Here is a 24,159-nt window from a genome sequence, read left to right as displayed (position 1 = left end):
TCCAGGAAAAAGTCATATCTAGTAAAATGTTATTGGCTTCAAAATTATTGGCTTATATACTTCAAAATTATATACTTCAAAATTATTGGCTTATATGCTTCAAAAATTAAAGATGGAGTTCTAAGTTTAACTGTAATTAATTCTGTATACTATATCTGCTGTTAGAGCTTCATAGGACATTTAAAAATATTAGAAACTCTGAGAGTTCCTAGATTAAAGCTATTCTTTAAAATTTTATTTAAATCAAAGTTTACTATACTTGTTAGAGTATGGAATATTTTTAATCCATTTAACACCTCTTAATACATAGGTATTGTTGTATATAAGTAGCAGTATATCTTGGGATAGAAGGATTTCTGAGAAATGATGTTTGGAAAAGTTGCTTTTGTAGTTGACAAGGATTACACACCACACATACACAAATACACACACGCATGTGACATGGGTGTGCCGATTTAACATAAAAATGCATATATGCAAACATATTTATGAGACAATCATGGAAATTTGAATGCTGAATAATTTACAATTGATAGTTTTTTAAGACAAGAAAATTGGTTTTGTTGGTATTTTAAAAAGACAATTCTTTGATATTTTAAAGATACATTCTGATATGTTTATAGATTAAATTACTGATGTTTGAGACTTGCCTGTAGATAACTGGGGTGGGCATTGTAGAAGTAGGTAAGGATAGGGATGAAGCAAAGTTGCCTTTGAGTTGACTATTATCAACCCTGAGCGATGTACACATGGGAGTTCCTTATACTATTTTCTCTACTTCTGTGTGTTTGTAAGTTTCAACAATAGTAAAGCACAGGAGGAAAATGATGGGGGAGAGCGAATATTTATACACAGAATAGGGTGGGACATTTCCCATTCAGCTTCTAAAGTGACAAAGACGGACCACTTTGAAGTGCACCCTAAATAGAAGTGACAAACATTCATGAACCGTTCATAAAGTGATAACATTTTAATATTTACCATTTCAATCTATGTCTGTGAAGTAAAAGTAGTTATATGAAAACAGCTTCATCTAGCAATCCTCTTCTACAGAAGTAGAATATGTGACATGACGCTTTTGATGAATAGCCTTCCTCAAATTCACGTTGTCATAATAGCCAATGATGTTTCCAGAATGCATCTTTAGTTATGAAGCCCCCAGCAGACATGGAAACTAATTATGTCAAAACTTATGTCTGAATCATTTAGTATGATATCTTTAAACACAAATGGGACTGGTTCTCTATATCAATGGCCAAATGCAGTATTGCATAGCATGATCCCTAACCACATTTTCAGAAGCCAGGCAATTAAATGTGCAATTGATCTCACCTGAGCATACAGAAAATGTTATTTTTGGTTACTCTTTTTGTGGTGGTGTTGTTTTTCTTTTGTACCTTCCACTCAGTTGAAATCTCCATCTCTGAGTGATAATCTTTCAGTGTTGCTTTTCAGAATAATAACTGCTAAGGTGTTTCTGAAGTTATAAATCCCTCTTCTCAAAGGATGGACAAATGTATAAGAAAAATTATCAAACTCTATTCCCACTGTACAAATATGGGGCTCTGCCTTCATTTGTCTATGACATTATAGAATATGTTGCTAAGATACTAATACAAAGTAAACTAGTATATAAATAGCACTGGACAGGTGACAAAAATCTCTGATATTTTCTCTCATTACTTGTGATGACTAGAGATAAATACTTTGAAATTTGATCTTCTTCCTAATTTCCCAGAATCTCAAATTATACTACATATTAACATATTAACCCTTTCCACTGCCCTTTATTTCTTCTTCTATATACCTGCTTCAATCTGAGATTTTATTTTTTCTAACTGTAGAAACTTCATTAGCAATTTTTTTTAGTCCAGAACTGAAATTGATAGATATTTTTCCAAAGAAGACATACAAATGGCCAGCAGGTATATGAAAAGGTGCTCTACATCACTAATAATCAGGGAAATGCAAATTAAAACCATGATGAGATATCACCTCACACATGTCATGATGGCTGTGATAAAAAAAAAAAAAAGACAAGACATACGTGTTATCTGAGATGCAAAGAAAAGAGAAGCCTCATACACTGTTGATGGGAATGTTAATTGGTATGGCCATTATGGAGAATACTATGGATACTCCTCAAAAAATTAAAAGTAGAACCACCGTATGATCCAGCAATCCCTCTTGTGAGTATATATCCAAAGGAAATAGAATCATTACGTCAAAGAGGTATCTGCATGCCCATGTTCATTGCAGCACTATTCATAACAACCAAGATTTGGAGACAACCTAAGTGTTCATCAATGGATGAACGCATGAGGACATTGTGGCATATAAATACAATGGGAATGTTATTCAATCTTAAAAAAGAAGATACTTCCATTTGTGACAATACAGACGAACCCAGAGGACAGTATGCTAAGTGATATAAGCCTGGCATAGAAAGAAAATTACTACATGATCTAACTTACATGTGAAATATATAACAGTCAAGTACATAGAAACAGACAGTTGAATGGTGGTTACCAAGGGTGGTGGGTGGGTAGGTGAAATGGGGAGATGTTGGTCAAAGGGTACAAAGTTATAATTATGTAGGATGAATAAGTCTAGAGATCTAATGTACAGCATGATGACTGTGGTTAATAATATTGTATTGTTTGCTAGAAACTTGCTAAGACATTCAACTTCAAGTGTTCTCACCACCAGCACACAAAAGAGATAGCTGTGAAGAGATGGATATGTTAACTTCCTTGATTTTAATAATCTTTTTTACTAAGTATATGTATACCAAAATATGTCATACACTTTAAATATATATATTTTTTAAAAATTAATGAGAAATCTCTCAGGTTTTATTTGAAACCATCTTTATTTTATCTTCATTTCAGAGGATTTTTTTTTTTTATTGTGAATAGAATTCTTATTGGTATTGTCTTTCAGGCCTTTAAAACTGTTATTCCATTGTCTTCTGGATTTTCTTTTTTCTATTGCTATATCAACTGCCAGACTTGTTGTTCTTTTGAAGATAATATATCTTTTTTTTTTAAATGTGAATTATGTTTCTTTCCCTTGGTTTTACTACTTCGTGCTTATTTAAACTTTCCTTTGTATTTATTCAAATTGAGGTTCATACAATTTTCCTGAATCAGATGCCTGTTGTCATTTTCAGTTTTTAAAAGTCTCTGGCAAATATTTCTTTAAATATTGCACATGTCTAATTTTCTTTGTCTCTTGTCTTCTCCTTTTGGAACAAAAATTAAATATATATTAAAACTATTCCCTTATTCCCATGCCATCCTTATGTTTCCTTTCTGTTTTTCCCATTGTATCTTCTCTCTGTTTTGCAATATGGATGTTTTCATTCATACATTCTCCCCTTTACTGATTCTTTTTTCTTCCATCATCTGAAAGACCACCAGATGGCTAAATAGGAGCAGAGAGAGCTTTATTGGTGATACCAGTTTGCAAACCAGGAAGGGACAGTGTCTGGCATGTGCTGAAGGTGTCTTCTTTTCAAAGAAGGGAAAGATAAGTTGGGTTTTATGTCTTGCAGGGCCTGTACCATACATATTCAGCAGGTTGGCGGGTGGGGGGGGGGGAACTACACATATATATGAGAGGAGCCAAATGCATGTGAATGGGTAAACATGTATGTTATATACATCCCATGTTTACTTTGAGGCATCATTTTAGCATTCAACTGAGGTGGAATTTGCCTCTTTATGTCAAAAGGTGAACTACAGAACACAAAGACACTCTGTGTACAGCATCTATAAGTTGGCTGAAACTTGCTTAAAGTCTGCAATAGTTTATCAGAAGAGAATGTTTGTAAGGCCAGTCCTCTGTCCAATCGGAGCTAGAGTGGTATAGGTTGTAAATCAGCCCCATAGCTCCTATTGTTAGAGAGTTTAGCAAGAGTGTAGTTTTTATCATAGTCTTATGAAGTTAGCAGTTTGCCATACCAGCCAGGCTGCAAACTGTCAACCTATAGGTAACTTTTGTTTCTTTCATCTTAGGGGCCTTAGTTAAGATAAAGGGGCATCTATTTTGGTGTCTCAGACCACAGTGCTATATCTATTCTGGTGTTAAAACAATTTACTGTGTTCTGAATATTAGCTTTTGCAGTTTTCAGTTCTAGAACTTCCACTAGATTTAGAAGAGATGCCATTTCCTTTTTGAAATGTTCTATCTTGCCATGTCTTTTTTTGGAGATACTAATCAAATTATTTTAAAGCCCTTGTCTAAGAACTGTAATATTTCTATAAGCTGTGACCTGTTACCACTGTCTATTTTTTCTCTGGGCTTTGATAATCTGGTCCTGGCTCCAGTTATTCCTGGTAATATTTTATTGAATGCCAGACATTGTGGATCAAAAATGTAGATGTATTTGTTCTGTTTTTCCCCAGGAAGATTCACTTTTTTAAAGCAGGCAATTGTGTAAGGGGCTCAGTCATTTTAAGTCCTGATCAATTTTGTTTTGTTTTGTTTTATATTTTCAGAGACCTTCAGGTGTCCTGACTCAAGGATGTGCTATTTAGCAGACTGCATTCTGTTTGGTTTATCTTGAACTTTGATTTTTGTCTCCTTGCACTGTAAGACTACCAAAATGTATGCTAAGATATTTTCTGTTTTCTGTTTTATTTCTTGCATTCCTGATTCATATTGCTTAGGAATTGGCATATTTCTGGAGTAGAAAAGCAGCAGAAAATGTTGGGCTTAAATATCTGTACTTTTCTTTCATTCGAGTTATTCCACCTCATGTTGCAAACACTTTGGCTATTGTCACAATTCCTTCAAACTTCTATTTTTATTTATTTTTTGACATTTTAACAATATTTGTGGCTGGTATCAGTGGGAGGTTGGTATGATAAAATTACTTCAACTAGTCAAGACAGAAAATTCCCCATTATTATTAATGTTTCATAATAAATTGTGTTGGTGGAAATATTTAGGTCATTTATCAGTAGGATTTTAGATAATATTAATAGCTTGAAGAATATTATGATTGATGTCAGTTGGAAAACCAAATGAGTATTATTTTGGGTCAAAGTAGAAACTCCAAACATAGAAACATTCTAATTGTTTATTCAATCATTTATACAAAACCATTTAATTGGTAATGAATTCTTACCTTCTTCCAGGTATATATCAGTATGAATTCCAAACAAAAGAAATCAAACTGAACTGAGGAGACATTAGAAGATTTCAGTCAAAAGAGTAACAAAATCTCATCTACATTTTAATAAGGACATTCTAGCTTCTAGAAGGGAGACAAAGAATCAGGACAAATACTTTTGAAGCTATAGCTAGATTTCCAATCTTAACATTATTAACATTTTATACAAATAATTCTTTGTTACATATGTGTGGGAGGGTGGATTTGGTGTGTATGTATGGAGGTAATGTTCTTTGCACTGTAGGATTTTTAGCAAGACCCCCCGATGTCTATCTTCTAGATGTTACTAGACCCTTCAGTTGTGACAACCCAGACTATTTGTATATATGGCCATAAGCCCCCTGGGAGACAAAATCACCCTGGTTAAGCACCTCTGTGCTCAAGCAATACTCTGGGAAAGAGACAGCAGTAGTGACTTAAAGTTTCGGAATTGAAGTGCTGCAAAGTGGTTAAATTCTGTATGATTCTTGAAGCTGAAACTATTTGCTGGACAATTTGATATGGGAATTGAAAGAAAGAAAAGAGTAAAAAAAAAAAATTGACCTCAAAGATTTGGTCTGAACACCTGTCAGTGTAGACTGTCATTAATATAGTAGAGAAAGACTACATTAATATAGTGGAGAAAGACTACAGTACAAGCAAGTTTTGGGAGTAAGAATCAGGAGGTCAGTGTTAAGGTATGGTTAGTTTGTAAGCAAAGGTGATAAAATAGGCAGTTGCATTTTGGGATTAAGGCGAGACAATTGCTTTGGGTATATCAGTTTGGGAGCAGTTTATACATGCTATTTAAAACCATAAGATTGAATGAGATACCAAGTGAGTTGGGGTAAATATAGCTATAAAATGGATACTAGGAGAGAGAGAAAAAAGAAAAAAATATATATATGTATATATACACACACACGTATATGTATATATATACATACATGTGTGTATATGTATAAAATATGTATACATATATATGCATAGATCGATATAGCTATAAACTAGAGTACCAGTTTAGGAAATCTAACATTTAAATAATAGGGCTTTCAAGAAAAGGAATGGAGTGAAATATTAAATTATTCAAGGAAATACTTTAAGACCAAGGAGTATGCATTTCTAGGGTGACAAAGCCTACTAAATGCCTAGTTTAATGGTTTAAGATTGATTTACATTATGGCATATTATCTTGAAATTGCGAGACATTGGAAGAAATAGGATTCTAGAGAAAGAGAAAGAAAAGATGTCACAAACAATGGATCTTAAATTAAAATGATTTCAGCTTTCAGAGCAGAGCGACAGCTCAAAATTTCTGGAGAATAATGATTTCCAATCTAGAATTCTATTTCCAGCTAAACCATCAATCAAACGTAAGCATAAAATACATTTTCAAACATGAAAGGTTTTTTTTAAAATTATATCTTTCTTGGATCCTTCCTCAAAAGCCCATTAGCAGATTCAGTCTACAAAATAAGAAAGTGTATTAAGAAAGAGAAAGGCATGGTGTTTAAGCAACATAGATCCAACGTACAAGGGCAGGGTGATGTTGAAGGGAGGCAATTAAGATAGACTTGGGGAATGAATTATTGTCAAATACATAGAAAACTAAGCAAACAAAAGAAGGGAAAGCAAACACAGGAAAAATCAAAGTGAATACTCTGAAATAAACCTTGGAGAGAGAAAAACAAATAAACAAGAAAATTGGTATGATGGAGTCTTTATTTCTCCACATGTAGCAAGCCAGAAATAAATGATGTTTAGTCTTTATTTAATATACTTTTCCTTGCTGCACATACAGTGCATAAGACTAGAATGTTTTATATCCTCTTAGGCAAATGCAAGGCTATCTGCTCAGACATGTGTTTATATAAATTAAAATCTGCATTCAACACTTATCATATTCTACTACAGGCAGAGTATAATTTAATTTCAATGCATAAAGTTATCATGGTCAATATATTCCAGTTTACCTGAAGGTACCATTACCCATTTATCTTCCACTTCAATATTTAAATGATTTAGAATAAATATTAAAAGACTACCAAGAACCCCAGAGTATAAGAAGCAAATGAAGAACCAGTCCAGAGAAAGCATTATCTAAAATTTGAGATGTCTAAATGAAAAAACATTTCTTTTCTAAGTATCATGCAAGATTACACCAAATATTTTTCTAGCAAATAATAATGTAAAATACAAACACAGATCTTTTATATTAACAAATAATCAAAACAGGGCCTGACATCTATTTAAAAAGAGTATGCATTGCAGATTCTGCTTAATAAATTAGATATGATGACTACTCTGTTTTAAAGCTGTTAGTACATAATGGGCAATGACTATATATTTGTGGCATCATATTTATATTTCTTAAAAGAGGAACGTTCACTCAGACTGTTCTCCAACTATAACTTTAGGCTGAGCTGTAGTAAATTATAGGATTGAAGACTTCTGCTGTTGTATAGGAGATGGAATTAGGAAATTTTATTTTGCCTGGCTATAGGACCTAGCAGAAAAAGGATGTTTTCTTCTGAATATTTTATGTTGGGATGAAGGGAGTCAATATGAGAAAATAAAAGCCAGGAAAGCGAGATAAGGCTGAATTCAATTTATCTGATTATTTTTCCCCTTCTTTGCATCTTTCAACTCCATTTCTGTTTTGGACTTGAAAACATTTGTTAACTGCCTGCTTGAGTATTCAGGATCCATAGACTGAAAACATAACTTGCTTCTGGGAATCTTTTTACATCTTAATGACAGACTTCATTCCTTAAAAATGGCACTAGAGTATAAGAGACCACTGGCCAAGTTTAAAGATAGAATGCCTAAGAAGTAGAGTAGCCCAATTAATTCTTCTAGGGTCAGAATGGAGTCAAGATAAAATGACTAAACTTCCAATTCCTAACCAAATGCTCAGGACACAAGTGAGAACAAATGTGTACAGGTTTGGGAGGGAAACGAAAGATAAAAATACCTAAGAGTTTAAGATTGATACAAATTTTTGAACTGCTGAATAAATTTATTGGTCGAAGTTTTGTTTTCTTCATTTTTAATAAAAGATAAGAGGTGGATAGCTATTGGTTTATTCTGAGTGAAAGAAGGCAGAGACACAAAAAATACACACTGTGATTTTACATTTGCATAAAATCTATGGTTAGAAAAAAATCCTAACAGTGGTTGCTTCTAAGAGTGGAATAGGGACTGGGATTAAGAAGAGACATGAGAAAAAGTTCGAGTCATAGGGTGATGGCAACTTTCTCTATTTTGTGTGGTTTTGGGTTAAATATACAATTTCCAAAATTCAGTGAATGTGCACTTAAAATTTATATATTTTATTATATACAAATTTTACATAAAATGAAAAATGTATAAATATATACTGAACTCTAATGAATGAAAGCTGAAGTATCTAGGGGGAAATATTAATATCTGCAAGTTGGTATATTTTGATTACCTCTGAATTTCAACAATGTCATGTAAAATTGTCTTATGCATCTATTAATATATAAATTTGCTGGAAGATGAAAAAGAAGGAATACAAAAGTTTTACCATTTACTAATACAGGGACCTTGGGCAAGTAATTTAAGCAATCTATGCCTCAATCTCCCCTTATGTAAGATGAAGATAATGAAATCTGCTTCAAAAGATTTTTCCAAAGGTTAAACGAGATGATATACATACAGCAACTACCACAGTGCCGGGCACAGAGTATGTATTTAATAAGTGGTCATTAATAATGATAATAAATAATACAACATCAATAACAATAAAAACAAACTCTTCAAGTTCCATGCTGATTAGTAACAGCCAGTTAATATAATTACAGAAACTGTGAAACTTCAAGAAGTAATAGGTACTCTTAGGTGTCTGGCCTCTTCCACTTGATATAAACTACTAACTATACACACTATATTTTTATAAAAAAATGAACAAAACTTTGACCAAGAATAGATTTAATCTGTGCAATAAAATTATTTTTGACAATAAAAAGGTAGTAAAACATATAATGTATTAGTATCTGTTCTTTACATTATGTTAAGTAATCTACTTCAAGGAAAAAATTCAGTTGCTGAACATACTTGGAAATTTAATCTGAGCGCTACATGCTACATTTTTTAAAGACTATGAACTAAATCGTTATTAAGACCAAAATAATATTGATATTAGTGGGCTTGTTTTAATTGATGCGTTTTTAATTCATTTTCTCATTTTTACTTGAAGAGATTATGGGATTCAAGTCTCAAAAATTCACTCAACCTTGTTTTCATTATTGGAAGGGGAAAGACAATTTAATTCTGACCTGTATAATAATTCAATTCTATATTTTCTCACCTTGAAAATCATTTTCACCATCAATGATTTTTTTTTTCTTTTTCCTTTTTTTTTTTTGAGACAGAGTCTTGCTTTGTTGTCCAGGCTAGAGTGAGTGCCGTGGCATCAGCCTAGCTCACAGCAACCTCAGACTCCTGGGCTCAAGCAATCCTGCTGCCTCAGCCTCCCGAGTATCTGGGACTACAGACATGCACCACTATGCCCGGCTAATTTTATATATATATATAAGTTGGCCAATTAATTTCTTCCTATTTTTAGTAGAGATGGGGGTCTCACTCTTGCTCAGGCTGGTTTCGAACTCCTGACCTTGAGCAATCCACCCGCCTCAGCCTCCCAGAGTGCTAGGATTACAGACGTGAGCCACCGCGCCCAACCACCATCAGTGATTTTTAAGTCAAATTCTCCTTTCTATCAAAATGCTTTAAATCATTCTTGGTAGAAAATTGGGGTGTGAAATTTACATTTTGGGGGAGATATTAGTACTACTGGGAGACTTCTCCAGCGTTAGAATGTATTCCAGTATGTGTTGCCATGTCTCTGAAATTGTACTTTTGGTTTGCTCAATCAAGCTGGGCTTCCCGATAAAGTTGGGCTCGATATCTCACATCCTTGAAACTGCCTTTTAAAGCCACAAAGCCTACAATTATCTACCTATCTTGGGTATTGCTCTTAGTAAATGTAGACCCATATTAGAGAATACTCTTATTCTGCTGGAGAAAATGGATAGGCCACTCTGTATTGCTGGTATAATAAAGACTTCTATCACAAAGAATAAACAACTAAATGAGCAGCAATAAACTTAATTTGCACATTAGATATGCTTTTCCAAGTTCCGACATTTCAGTTGAAAATAATGCTGAAGCAATGAGGCCTATAATTGAACATCCAAAACTTCTCCAGTGGGGAAACAAAAACAAATGTTGCCTGCAAACAAGATCATTTTTATAGCCTGCTGTTACTCTGCTTTTTAATAATTTTCCAAATGCCAGATCAAATAATTCCCCCTTTTATGTGATTTTCATATACCTCTTAGTGTATGTACACATTGTAATTTTAATCTCCGTCCTCGAAAATGAAAACACTTAAAACTCTCTTTCCTTTTGATTCCCTCTTTGTGCCTATGGAACATGTCCTCAAATTATACTGGGCATCTTCAGAGGCTCTGGCAAAGCTGCAGCTAATTGTGCTCACAATGTTGGAATGGAAAATTGCCTTGCTCTGCTGTATTAGGGAAATAGAAATTTCCAATATACAGTGCAGATAACTTCAGAATCCTCTTAACACAGATAAGCCATATCAGCTAAAAACTAAGCTGGGAAAATATCTGACTCCTGTAACTATTATCTTTTTACATGTTATCTAACAACAACATTTCTTGCATGACTGAGACTGATAAGTACATTCAAAGAGAGACGATTGTTTTATCAGCTTTACTGAAATTCCTCATTTGCTCCTTGCCACTCTATTACAGTTAAGGTTAGTATATGCTGGTTTGGGTTTGAGAAACAAAATTTATACTTGACTCCATAATGACAATCGATGTCATTGTCATTACATGTCACCCCCTCACACACAAATATTAAGCCGTCTTAACAAACAACCAGATGACTATACACTTACTAGTCAAGAAAATGGTTGAATCAATGCACACCATTAATTCTTTCCCAGACTAAGCTTCAAATTTGTAGGTTGTAAAATAACAATTCCTTGGCAGTGACACTTTCAACATTACTACAATAAAGGGAATTAGAGATAGCAGTCTAGTTAAGAAGACATGCTAACAAGAGACTTAGAACTATATTTGGACAGCAGTCACATGATTTAAAAAAGTCTATATGTTACAGATCATTAATAAAGCAAAGTTTCTATTTATATTATATACACATTTATTGTTTTGTTTATTTCTTTATTTGCATAATTATGTCTACATTTATATGCACAGTGTAGTTCTTGTCAATGGCAAAGAAGCAAAAGACCTCAAAATCCCCTTAAATGGGGATGTGGATATTTCATGAATGTTAAAAAATAACAAAATTTCCTTTCCATTATTAGATATAAATACTTGAAAATAACTTGATAATCACACATATTGACATCAGTTATATTAACCTTTTGAATGTGTAAATTATCCTCTGGTACTGTATTATAAATACCAGAACAGTGAGTTCTTTCCCTAAAGTTGTTTGCATTTTCACGGAGGGTCATGCTTGCCCTGCTAAGCCAAGTGAGGATGTCAATGTCTATTAGAAATAGAAAAGTACAAACCCTAAAATTGGGAAAGTGAAAGCATTTAAAAGTTGTGTCTTTTTTTTTTTTTTAACTTTAATGCTCTTTTTCACAAAATGTCCTAAGAAGTTTAAACCATGAAAAACTGACAACTGTCAGATTTTAGAGCAAGGAAGTCAGGATGAAAATTGTCCCCGTGAACTAAAATGTATAAGATAATAGCCTTTCATTAAACTGACAAATATTTATTGGACACATACAGTTCCTGACCATGTTCTAGGCCTTGTGGCTCATCATCGATTAAAATGAACAAAGATCCCTGCTCTCTTTATGCTTCTGTTCCAGAAGGGAAAGAAAGACAAGAACCACTGATATAATAAATAAGTTATATAGTTTGTAAAAAGATGAAAAGTATAGAGAAGAAGAAAGAACGGGACTGACGAAGTCAACCAGGAATGCAGGGTGGGATAATTTTGTTTCAATAATTTTGTTTCACTCTCTTCCACTCAGCAAAAAACAAAACAAAACAAACAACAACACTAGAAATAGGAAAAAAATGTCAATAATGTTATTTTTTCTTAAACTGAGAAATCCGTTAAAACTAGTGTTTTCCTTGTAGAAAAAAAAAAAAAAAACAGAGTACCTGGGGATTGTGATATGTTTTATGGAATATCTAAAAATGTAGATCACCTTATTTCCATCATAAGAGGCAGGAAGCTAATTAGCAGAAAACACAGCTATAGAACCATCTGAGATATACAGTTGTTGTGTCCAGAACACAATCTAGTTGCTTCCGATTTTCTCAGTTAATATTTTTGTAAGTCTTCACTTTTTATTTTTCTTCCATCAATTATCGGTGGACAGTGAGTATCATGATGCCACAGGTTTAAGAAACATTTGAGGAAAAGAGACTATTCATTCAGTTCAATCTGGCCATTAACTATTTTTTTTTCCCTTAGTCTCTGGAGTGGGAATCCCTATCATTGTATTTTAACAGCAAAATACTTGTTCCCCACAAGTCACAAGTACTCTATAGTAGCCTTAAACAGCAATAACAACAAAATTACATATCTACTGCTGATGTCTTCTATGTCATATTTTATTCTGCTTGGATTTTTCCATACCTGAAAGTCTTAACTGCGATGCCCTTTTATCTTTCACCATATTTTAATCTTCCGCTGTAATAAAACTAATGCATACGACCTACAATTCCTTAATGTAAAATGGTGTCATCAATCTTCTTTTCCCCTTAATGAACACTATATTTCTTGAAATACAAAGCATTCACACTTATCAGTATACGAGTGTTGCCAAAAATTTGCTGGAGAAATACTGTGTTCTTAAAAATAGCCATACCATATATCTTGAAACACTAAGTCCATCTCTGTCTCAAAAATTGATGACAATACAATCTTAAGGAAGTGAAGTTTTTCAAAATGTGCCACACCGGTTGGATTTTGACATATCAAGTTTTATCAGTCACATTTCCCCGGAGTGCTTCAGACAATTGTCGACATAATGTAGCAGGCTCTAGACAAGTTGGCAGAAATATCTCCCAGGCTTAAAGGTGGGTGTCTATTTTCTGTGAGACATTTTTATCGAATATATTTATTTTTTAATAGAAAAGATGAGAAGGTACCAACTGCTGAATTTAATCATTTGGACTTAATTAGCTACTTGACCTGCTTTATCAAAACAGTCATTTCTATCATCCAAGAGGCAACGAAATGATAGAAGTGACATGGCTTGCAGCAAAAATGCTAGTTTATGAGCTGAGATTCTATAACGTAAAGTAGCAAAGATGAAGAATAGGCATCTCTAATACTAATTATGTCCCTTGGTGACAAATGTAGAAACATTTGGATTGATATTAGCTTAAAAATCTTAAAAATTGAGTATACAGTTTAAGCATCCCAAATTGTATGAGTTTATTTGTTCACTGTGATGGGAATATTATAATGATTCATGTAAATACTATGATTTTAATTGCTTTCTCTTTGAAAAGAACTGCTTATTACAATATAGGCAAGAGACTCCACATTTCACTAGTTTTATACCTAGAATTGTATGAATAAATGAACCAGTTATATATCTGGTAGACTTATATACATGTGAATATTTCATTCAAGTGAGAAATCCTGAATTACATTTAATCAAGAAAAATATTATCCAGGGACTTTATCAAAAGGTCCATGGCCTGAACACCAAGGTACATGTGAAAACTCAAATATTTCAAGTGTAAGTTTTAACTCTGTCTAATTATACACTGACAGCATTTTCAACTGCCAAAGTATTCACATCTATCATGGTATCCTACTGGCAAAGTATGCATGCTATTAGTGAGTACAGTGATGCATCTATCTCTTATATAAATCATAAAATCAAATATTTCACATACACAATATGATACAGGTTTGATGCTGTAACAGAAATCAAGATATGCATGCATATTTCTAACGTTCACCAAGCACAAATGAAGACAATAAAATACCTTTTACTACGAGGCTGCCGGTGTTCTTTGCAATGCCAAACTGATTTGTGGCTATGCATGTATATGATCCAGCATCTGACCTGGTAACGTTATATATCTTGAGGCTACCATCCTCCAAGAGAAAAACTCTAAAAATAAAATATATAATTAGTGGAAGTAAGGCTCTTCAATATTGATAAATGAAAAGTACTTATTTTCTTTTTATTTTAAAACATCACTAAAAATCATGGATATATGTGATGATATGAATTTATTCCTTTTCTATTATTCTGCTCTTAATTGTGAGCCATCTCTGAATCTACGTATTAGAATAAATGGCATTTGCTTTTATTTTGGCACTATATTGATAATTATTGCACTATGACTTGACTTATCTTGTGGATTTTAATGCACATCAAAAATAAAATGAGTGCTTGGTGCTATAAATGCCTAATTGCTTGATGAATAAGATACGTAACTCTTTACTGTGTATTTTGAAAAGCCTGCTCGCTGGTGAAAATTGAACTTGGCTTTGGAGAAATGCAAGCCAATTTCTACATTGTTTAGTCTGTGTCTTCATAAATGTGGTTTTATTTAGCATTTTCAGTGACCAAACGATAGAGCACTAACCCATGACAGTATTTGCCAGTGGGTTGAAGGAACTATCTATTTGGTTCCATCGCCAAAGGACCATGGCTACTATGTGTCATATCCCCTCAAAGGAGAAAAGAGAGGAGTAGGGAGATGAAGCCTTCATGGGTCTTACTGAATTAAACATTTCTAAAACATAGAGTGCACAATGAAAAGATACCACCTATCTAAGACATTCCAATCTTTCATAAAATGATCCGTATTAAATTTTCTCTGAAACTCAAAAGCAAAGCAAACATCAGAATGTCATTGTAATCAGGGAAAGCCCCAAGATTTGTTTTTTTTTTTAAAATTCATCATCAAATGTTTTATAAGGGGAGACAAAAAATAGAAAAATAAAAACATTTGCCCAATTTGGGGTTTCCATATTTTGTGTCTTACAAATTTAGCTATCAACCTTCTAAAAACACAGTTCTAAAAGCAATAGTGGATAGCCAGGACAACACCAAAATAAGTGTCAATGAATTAATTTTTGACTATAGTTTTAAAGGAATGAAAGGCAAGGCAATTTGCATGCATGTCACATCCTTTAACAATAACAAAATAGCATTTGTTGTATTGCAAAATGACATTGTTTCTAATATATGTATAACATGAAATGTAGCTAATATAATTAATTACCTAATTTGAAACACAGAGAATATCAGCCAACTACAATTTGTATGAGAATAGCTTCTGATGTTGAATTTATTATTAATAATGAATTCCAAATTCTGTTATCAGTGAGTAGAAGAGGCCACATCTGGGTTTACAATAGTCCATGGCATGTAATCAGATTTTTTTAGAAAGCCATTGTGTTAGAATATTCCTCCAAAATAGACATTTGATACCTTATTTAATTTCTGAAATGTCTAGTTTACCAAATACCAATTTACATTTATAATTGAATTATACCACTATTGACACAGTAATACAACTATTCTAGTATGTAGCAAATGCCAGGCCAAATATAATTCTTTATCTGATTCAATTAGAAGAGGTCAATGTGGAAAGCATCTGAGTGCATCATTTGCCTCTTACATTTAAAGATAACTAAGAATTTTCAGCAACACAGAAATTTTATATATTGGCTAATAAAACATTTTATATGACAAAAATTAATATATCTGCTTATATCTAAAGGCCATTAAACAAATTTCCCAAGTACCAATCCAATGACAATGTTTATACTTCATATAATTTTTTGCCTAACTTTTAGACAGGACCAATTCATATAAACAATGGGTACTCTGAGGTCTACTACCATTTGAAGTACTAAGAAGGCAGACTGAAACTAAGAATCTGCCCAAGATTAACAGGTGAAGTATGAGGGAATGAGATAAAAGTTATATCTGATTATCTCCAGCATTCATGCTCTTCCTAGAACAATTACTTTTTCTTACTTTCAGTAAAATAATTCTACATGTTAGTTTTGAGGCTCAATAAGCTTCTGTCGAATCATCATTAGATGATCTAAAGACAGTTCATCGTGGGTTTGCTCCCCAAAATGTGGTCTCATTCCAGCCCTACTGAATCAAACTGCATTTTCATCAGATACTCAGTGATTAGTATGAACAAAAAAGTTTGAGAAGTACTGAGCTATTCATTATAAATCAAACTTTAATCTGTGAAATTTATCCTTATTTCTAAGTAAGGATAACCTTGTTTCATAAGATCAGTATGTAAACATTTATAAAAGAATAAAAATACTAAATTTAAATGTTTTATGAAAATAACAAAATTGATTTATTATTTATTAAAAGAAATAATTTTCTAAAGTCTCTCTAGTGACCTAGGATATAGCAATTTGGAATTTAATGATAACTAGTCATTTTATGGCAGGATAAATAGTGTGAACATATCAATTTATCATTTAAATTTGTCCTTTAATTAATAAGAGATGCTAAAATATAGTAAAAAAAAATTTAATCTTTTGACAGTGTAAATGGAACTAAATTGCTTAATCATTGTCCTAATTTTATGCTGAATAATTAAACAAGAAATGTTAAAGAAAAGTAAGAATGTCTAGTTCTTTCACATATTTAAAAAAAACATGATTTAAACATGATTTAAAAATCATTTAAAAATGATTTACCAAAAAAACAAACAAAAATCCAAAGGAAGGAACATTCATCTAAGATCAAACTGTGCCGAGCAATTGGCATTTTCAGATGAGGCAGAACACACATGCAAAAATTAATTGGAACATTTTAATTGGTGGTTTTGATAACATTCATAGATAAAGACTTATTTTTTTTTCTATTCTTCTTTTGGAATATTCGAAAAGATATTTTATCTGGAAGATCAGCAAAATATATCACTGAAAGATATTAAAATATTCTATCTTCATTGCATATAAGCTTCTCTGGCATTTATAAACAAGCACCCACCAGAAATATAGATAAGCTTGGCTCTCTGAAAAAAACAGGGAAAACATTCTGATAATAAAAATGGAGATTTCCATGAATAATTAGTAAAGAGCATATATATAGTCATAGGGAAGAAAGTAGAAGGCAATAAAATGAGTGATTACATATTGTTTGTGTATTACCATATTAGGATTTAATGCTGAGGTTATACTACCAATAGATGATACATAATATTAATAAAAGTTATGTATGGAAATACATGAGCACCATGGAAGCATGGAAAGGCTTCCAAAAATTCAACAGCAATTTAAATGCATGATTGGAAGTGGAGCAATGTTAGGAGTTTTTCTCCTTTTTAACTTATTTGGTAAATATTTACTAAATGCCTACTGTGTTCAAAGCAATATGTTAGTGTTACAATAGGCATGTGAAAATAAAGAGTGTTAAATTTAAGGGCACTCTTTTCCATGATATTGAAACTCATCAGTCAAAATTTAAGGAGGCTACATCTATTATAATGAGCTAACTCTGTACAGGTCCTCTACTAAGTGTGTAATAAATGTCAACTCACCAAATTCTTAAGACAAACCTCTTAACTAGCTATTGTTATCATTCCCATTTTATAAGTCATGACACAGGCCTAAAGAGAAGCAACAAGTGACTCAAGATACCCACTAGGTAGTGTAGGGCCCAAGATTCTAATCCTGTCTTTCTCTTTAGAACAGAAAGCACTTATTTTAGCAGGTATTCTTTCACTCCAAGCTTCCAAAACATAGTTTGTTAATAGTATAGTAACTAAGAGTAGCATAAACGTATATATGTGTGTGTGTGTGTATAAAATTCTATTTGCATAGACTGGCCTATAAGATTGGAGGTTCTCTATCTGACCTTCAAAGAGTCCAATAAGTCCCTGAAATGTGATGAAAAGTATGTGTGTGTGTGTGTGCTTATAAATATGCATTTTATCATGGCTCTTAGCTTTGTTGAGATCTTAAAGGCAGGCTTGCTATCCCCCTGCTATGGGAGAGTTTTAACTGTGATTATCAGCACATGTGAGGCAATGATGATGGTGATGCTAATAGTAAGAATTATTTTTCTTTTTTTAAAAAAAAATATTTCATTTTGTGCAATTACAGTGTTATTAGTAGAGTAGATAAGAATGTGGGTTTGGGGGTCAAAACTGCTTGTGACTGAATCTGAACCTCAACATTTAATTTTTGTATGACCAGAATCAAATTAATTAACCCTCCAGGTATTCAGTTTCCTCATCTATAGCATGGGATTATTAGCGTATCACAGAGTCATGAACATTGAATGATATAAACAGTTTAAAATGGTTAGCACTGTGCCTCACTCCTAACTAGCAGTCAATAGGTAAGTTTTTAATGAACTGGTTTCCCATCCTGCTTAAGAATGTAAAGACTTCTGTACTCTATAAAGAATAGCAATAAGGAAAGGGGGACATGTTTTGTCACAGTTCAGTTTGAAGCAAGAGGCCTGAGAGGTATATGCCAGGCTTTCTCAAAGGTGTCTAATGCCGGCAAGACTGTCCCCAGCTTTCTTTCACTGTTTAAAACCCTTCCTTGAATTGACACAAAACTTCTTGTCTGTGTACTTAACTACTTGGTCTTTCTGAGCCACAGGGTTCTAACTTTTACTTTGGAAATGACAATATGATTGTTATGAAAATTAAGTTAATTAAATGCTAGGTATTAATTGAATTTTTATTCTTTGTTGTGGTGACAACAAAGTATTTGCCCTTTGCTCTCCTTAATGACACAGGCTACTATTTCTGATTTGGTTGGTTTCTTTGGTTTCTGCACATGCCTAATATCTTAAAATCCTTGTGTATGACTGAACACAGCAGTACGTTTTGTGGCTTTTAACTAAGCTATGCTTATCATTCCCCTGTGCTTGGTTTTGATGTCACCAAGTTCTGATACGTGACTTAACATAATCTGTATGTTTCTTCCTTTCCCACTATAATCATTTCACAGTTCAGGGGTAACATCCTTCCTTTCATGTCTTTATTTTCAAATATCCACTTAATTAGACTGATTCACCTGTTCATACAATTGCATAGAAAAATTTTCCCCAGATTACCAAAGCCCAGTATTCTATTTAGATGACTAAATCACAAATGATGGCATTTGCATTTAAAATGTTCTGTAAAAATGAGAATTTAAAAATATTTACATGTGTAGACACAGTGTGGCCATTCAACTGATAGAAAAATTAATAGCTAACAATTATAATGTACCATATTATTTGTCTTATTGCATTATGGGCATAAAAAAGGTAGAAATTAGACCAACAAGCTGTGCCATGTCAGTCAAATGACATTGGAGAGACTTTATAGTGGCTTTAGAAAATAGAACATGTAGAAAATTAAGCCAACAACACAACATATGTGAACAGTTCAAGGTTAACTGGTAAGTTAGAGGCAGACTTTACAGAGCAATTGAACAGGCAACATTTCAATCTTCCTACTGTCTGGGAAGGTAGGTTGAATAAAGAGAAAACAAAAGCAACAGATGTCCTCCCCATTTGCCTCATTTCATAACCTTTGCTCTCTGCTTGCTGGGCTCTCATGCATAACACACAAGGAAGAAAAAGGTTCACATCATATTAACCTATGGGGCTTCTTTAGCTGCGACACGTGCTCAAATTTTGTATCTTTCTAAGGAACAACATAGAAACTAATGGGAAATAAACATTCCATCCCTTTGCTTTCCTAGTGTCTTAGTCCACTTTGTGTTGCTATGACAGACTACATGAGACTGGGTAATTTATAAAGAAAAGAGGTTTTATTTGGCTCATAATTGCAGTGACTAAAAAGTTCAAGATTGGGTGCAGAAGAATCTGCTGTGAACCTCAGGCTCTCACCACTCATGGTGGAAGGCAGAAGTAGTGTGGACCTGTGCAAAGAGGTCACATGGTGAGAGAGCAGCCAAAAGAGAGAAACTGAGGAAGCTAGATTCTTCTTTAACCGCCTGTTCTCTTGGGAACTAATCCATTCTTGAGAGAGTGAGAATTTACTCACCACAGCAGGAAGGCACTCATCCATCCTCATGACCCAAACACCTCACACTAGGCTCCAAATCCCAACCCTACCACATTGAGAATCCAATTTCAACATGAGTTTCGGTGGGAACATAGCATATGCAAACCATAGCACCTGGATTGCATGTGATAACTGTCCTTCATAAACTATATAAATATAACAAAGCTTAGCAATCACATCTATTTTCTCACTGTAAAAAATTTAATATTTATCCAACCTCTAATTTACTTACATATAGAAAACAGATCTATATATGTAGATTCCAAGGTGTGAATAGAAAATGATGAAGGCTCTTATTTTTTTGTTTGTTTGATATCAACCCTAGCCTATTACAAAGTTTGAGGACATAGAAGATTAGCAATAGCTAAATTTCTTAAACTAAGAGAAATTAGGACATTGGGCAATTATAATTTCTTATTGCTGAAACTAGAGCAACACTGCTATTTTTATAGTTAGATTATTAACTGGAGTATTGCTTCCAGTTCTGTCTAAAGATAATACTGGAGACCATGAAATTTTAATTGACTGTCTAATTTTACTGATATCTGGAAAATGTAAAATAGATTGGATTAAAATGAGTTAGATAAGAAGTAGAAAATTGTGTATAAATTTTTCCTCTTCACAATTTAAGTTTTAGGTAAAATGTCCCAGTGGAATCTATTTTAGATCAAATATTAATATTACATTTTAATAATTTTTGTACCTGATTATTATAGTTAAGGTATAATATCTATGCTAATCCCACTATCATTTAATAAGCTATCATTTGAAAATTCCTTATTTTAACAAGCTACAGATAATGACTTACATGATGATCAAAAAACAAGTAAATACCAAAGCTTGCTCATTTAAGGTAAAATAAAAGTTGACTTTTCCATCTTTTTATGTCAATAACTTTAAGTGGCACTAATGGCAGTTATATACAGAGACTGGCACCACTGGATGGATGAAATTTAAAGATTTAATCAATGGATTAGTGAAAACCTAATTTATCATCTTTTATAACATCATGAATGTAATAAAAATAAAAGAAAAAAAACAGAGATAGAGTGAAAATGAAGTGCTATCTTGAGCGAGATATGATTGAAGGGCCACAGGATATAAATCTAGCCTCACTGTTCCAAATGATGTAGGACATCTTTAGCAAGACACAAAACACTGACAACTTTTAATCAATTCTAAACAAGAAAAAATAAAAAAAAAACAGACTGGAAAATTCAGAAAAAAAATATGGAAGGAATTCAAATATATTATACATTTATTTTGCCTGACTTTTGGGAAAGGACATAAATATTCTTTTCAAGAAAGAATTGTGTAAGACCCAAAGAGGAAATAAATGCTAATAATTTGCAAATCTTTCTTAGAGTACAGTTCTTTATGGCGCTTGCTATAAGAAAGCTTGGAGTTTCCTCTTAGCAGAAGCTATGCACTCTGGTCTGCTAATGTGAATTACATCCACTGTCCTACACTTACTTTGATTCCTAGTGTTTCAGACACACCTTGTGAACCTTTCAGGTTCTCTCAGTCCGTTGGCTGTCAAAGGTCAGGATAGAGCAGCCCCACCAGCAAAGGGGCAATCAGGCATATAGACTACTGTTTCTTTCCTTCCGCGAACTGTTCCCAAGTGGTTTCTCTGCACAGCCTGTACAGGGACAACCTCTAGGGCCACCAGTCTACATGCCACACTGCCGGGAGCAAGGTGTCTGTGGCTTGAAGTGAGGCAGTAGCAAGATATGATCGTCCATTGCTGCCCCTCAACCCTGGGCTTCCCTGGGAATAGGAACTTAGCTCTGTCTCCTGGGGACCCACGCTAGGACGCACAGCTTTCCCTGTCACTGTGGTTCATGGTACTCTCTTTCTCCCCCTAACAGAGTAGAGATTAATTTTGTTTTTCCACATCGACAAACTGAGACACTGGGAGATTCAGTAACTAACTTAACCATACCCCCAGTGCAGGTCTTCTGATCCTAAGCCAGTGCTTTTTCTACTGAATCATTCTCTGAATCATTTTGCTGCCTTGTACTTCTAGTTTTCTTTCTCTACAAGTCTTTACTCTCCACAAATACTGGAAAACCTAAGGTTTCTTTGAGGAAGGTGATAATAGGGATTGTAAAATAATGAATTCTAAAGTCAGATTGCTTTGGATTTCTGCCTGGCCTCCCATTTCTGGCCATGTAACTTAAGGAGCACTTGCTTGATTTCTATGTCAGCTTATATAGAATGGGGATAGGAATAGTAATAACATCATCAGTTTGTTTTGAGAAAGAAATATATACATATACATATATATGTATGTGTATAAACACACACACACACACACACACACACACACACACAAGGCTTAGAGGGTAATGGGTATCCCAAATAGTAGCTACTATTCTTTATTTATTAATATTTATAGCTAAGAATTCCACCAATCAGCAGGTACTTAATAAATATTTGTTTTCTGATTATATTTACTCCTAAATACTCAGCAGTTCCATTCTAGGCCCAGACATATTATATGTTAATGTTATCAATAAATCCAGTCAACTAACAGAAAGTGACTTAGTCAAATAACTATTTTCTTTAAAGGACTTTATTTATAGTTATAGGATGTAACAAAGTGGTTACTTGATGAGTGATTTTCGATTAGTTTGCGGATGTCACATAAAGCAGTACAGGAGTTGACACAAAGAAACACAGTTGAGCCTTGAACAATGCAGGGGTTAGGGGTGCCAACCCCATGCTGAAAAAAAATCACATTGTAACTTTCGACTTCCCCAAAACTTAACTACTAATAGCCTACCATTGACCGGAAGCCTTACCGATAACATAAACAGTTGATTAACATATATTTTCTATGTTACTGTATTCTTACAATAAAGTAAACTATAGAAAAGAAAATGTTATTAAGAAAATTATAGGAAGAGGAAATATATTTACTATTCATTACGTGGAAGTGGGTCATGATAAAGGTTTTCGTCCTCATTGTCTTCATGTTGAATGGGCTGGGGAGGGTTTGGTCTTGCTCTCTCAGGAGTGGCAGGGGGAGAAGAGGTGGGGGAGGTGGAAGGGAAGGCAGGAGAGGCAGGCAGAGTTGGCGGAACTTTTATTGGAAAAAAAAATTGAGTCTAAGTGGACTCGCTCAGTTCGACCCATTTTGTTCAAGGGTGAACTTGAACATTCAAATCTCCAGGATAAGACTTGAGTGTATAAAACAAATCTTAATCATTTTTTGTACAGTTCTGATAACCAAGCTAAACGTTACAATACCAACCATAGAGAGTAAACATTTTTTAGTTATTATAATAATATGGATGCTGTTGAGGGATTCCTAAATATCCAACTGATTCACAGAATTGTTGCAATAGCATCTCTAGTATTTTCTTAGCCTTTGTCCTAGCTCTGAGCAAACCATCGTATTTCTTTGGGCACATGTATTGAGTTGCATTAGGCACACTGTGATTAAATTTATATCGGCATTGAGGCGGGGGACTAGAGGGAGGAAGGAAAAGGAAAGAAAAATGAAAACCTACATCAAGTGGCATCATAAATTGATAACACAAATAAATCTAATTTTGCTATGTTTTGTTGGAAAGCAGGGATTGCTCAGGTGCCTATGAGAGAAAGAGGCATGCTTGAGTGTTTATAAGTTACTTTTTTTTTTTTTTGCAACTCCCAATGAACTAGAGAAATATACATTTTAAGCAGATTAAATAGCTAAGGATATACTTCCCATGAACTGGTTATTCAAAGATGATTTGGGGGCTTTACGCAGCTAACTGAAAGGGTTTAATTATAATAGGAAAGGGTTGTTTAGAAGGGCTACCTGGAGATTAGAAATTGACTCAAACACATTTTATTAATAATGTAAATGGGAATAAACATGTTACTGCTTCCCTTTTCTAGTTCTTCAGAATTCCTGGT

At 33.5% G+C, this 24,159-nt stretch overlaps 1 protein-coding gene across 3 annotated transcripts in view; it reads right to left on the bottom strand.

The window, feature by feature from the left end:
- The window catches only part of CNTN6 (contactin 6), a 282,265-nt gene that overhangs the window by 35,030 nt on the left and 223,076 nt on the right, over positions 1-24,159 (bottom strand). For all 3 annotated transcript variants that reach the window (XM_075998472.1, XM_012740481.3, XM_012740492.3), the window contains one exon: positions 14,209-14,336. In XM_075998472.1, coding sequence (XP_075854587.1) covers positions 14,209-14,336 — 128 coding nt within the window. The remainder of the gene's footprint in view (positions 1-14,208; positions 14,337-24,159) is intronic.

This window comes from Microcebus murinus, chromosome 28 (genome assembly GCF_040939455.1).
Source record: "Microcebus murinus isolate Inina chromosome 28, M.murinus_Inina_mat1.0, whole genome shotgun sequence".
NCBI classification, from domain to species: Eukaryota; Metazoa; Chordata; class Mammalia; order Primates; family Cheirogaleidae; genus Microcebus; species Microcebus murinus.
Note: the sequence above shows the minus strand (reverse complement) of the source record. Positions and strands in the feature narration are given on the sequence as shown.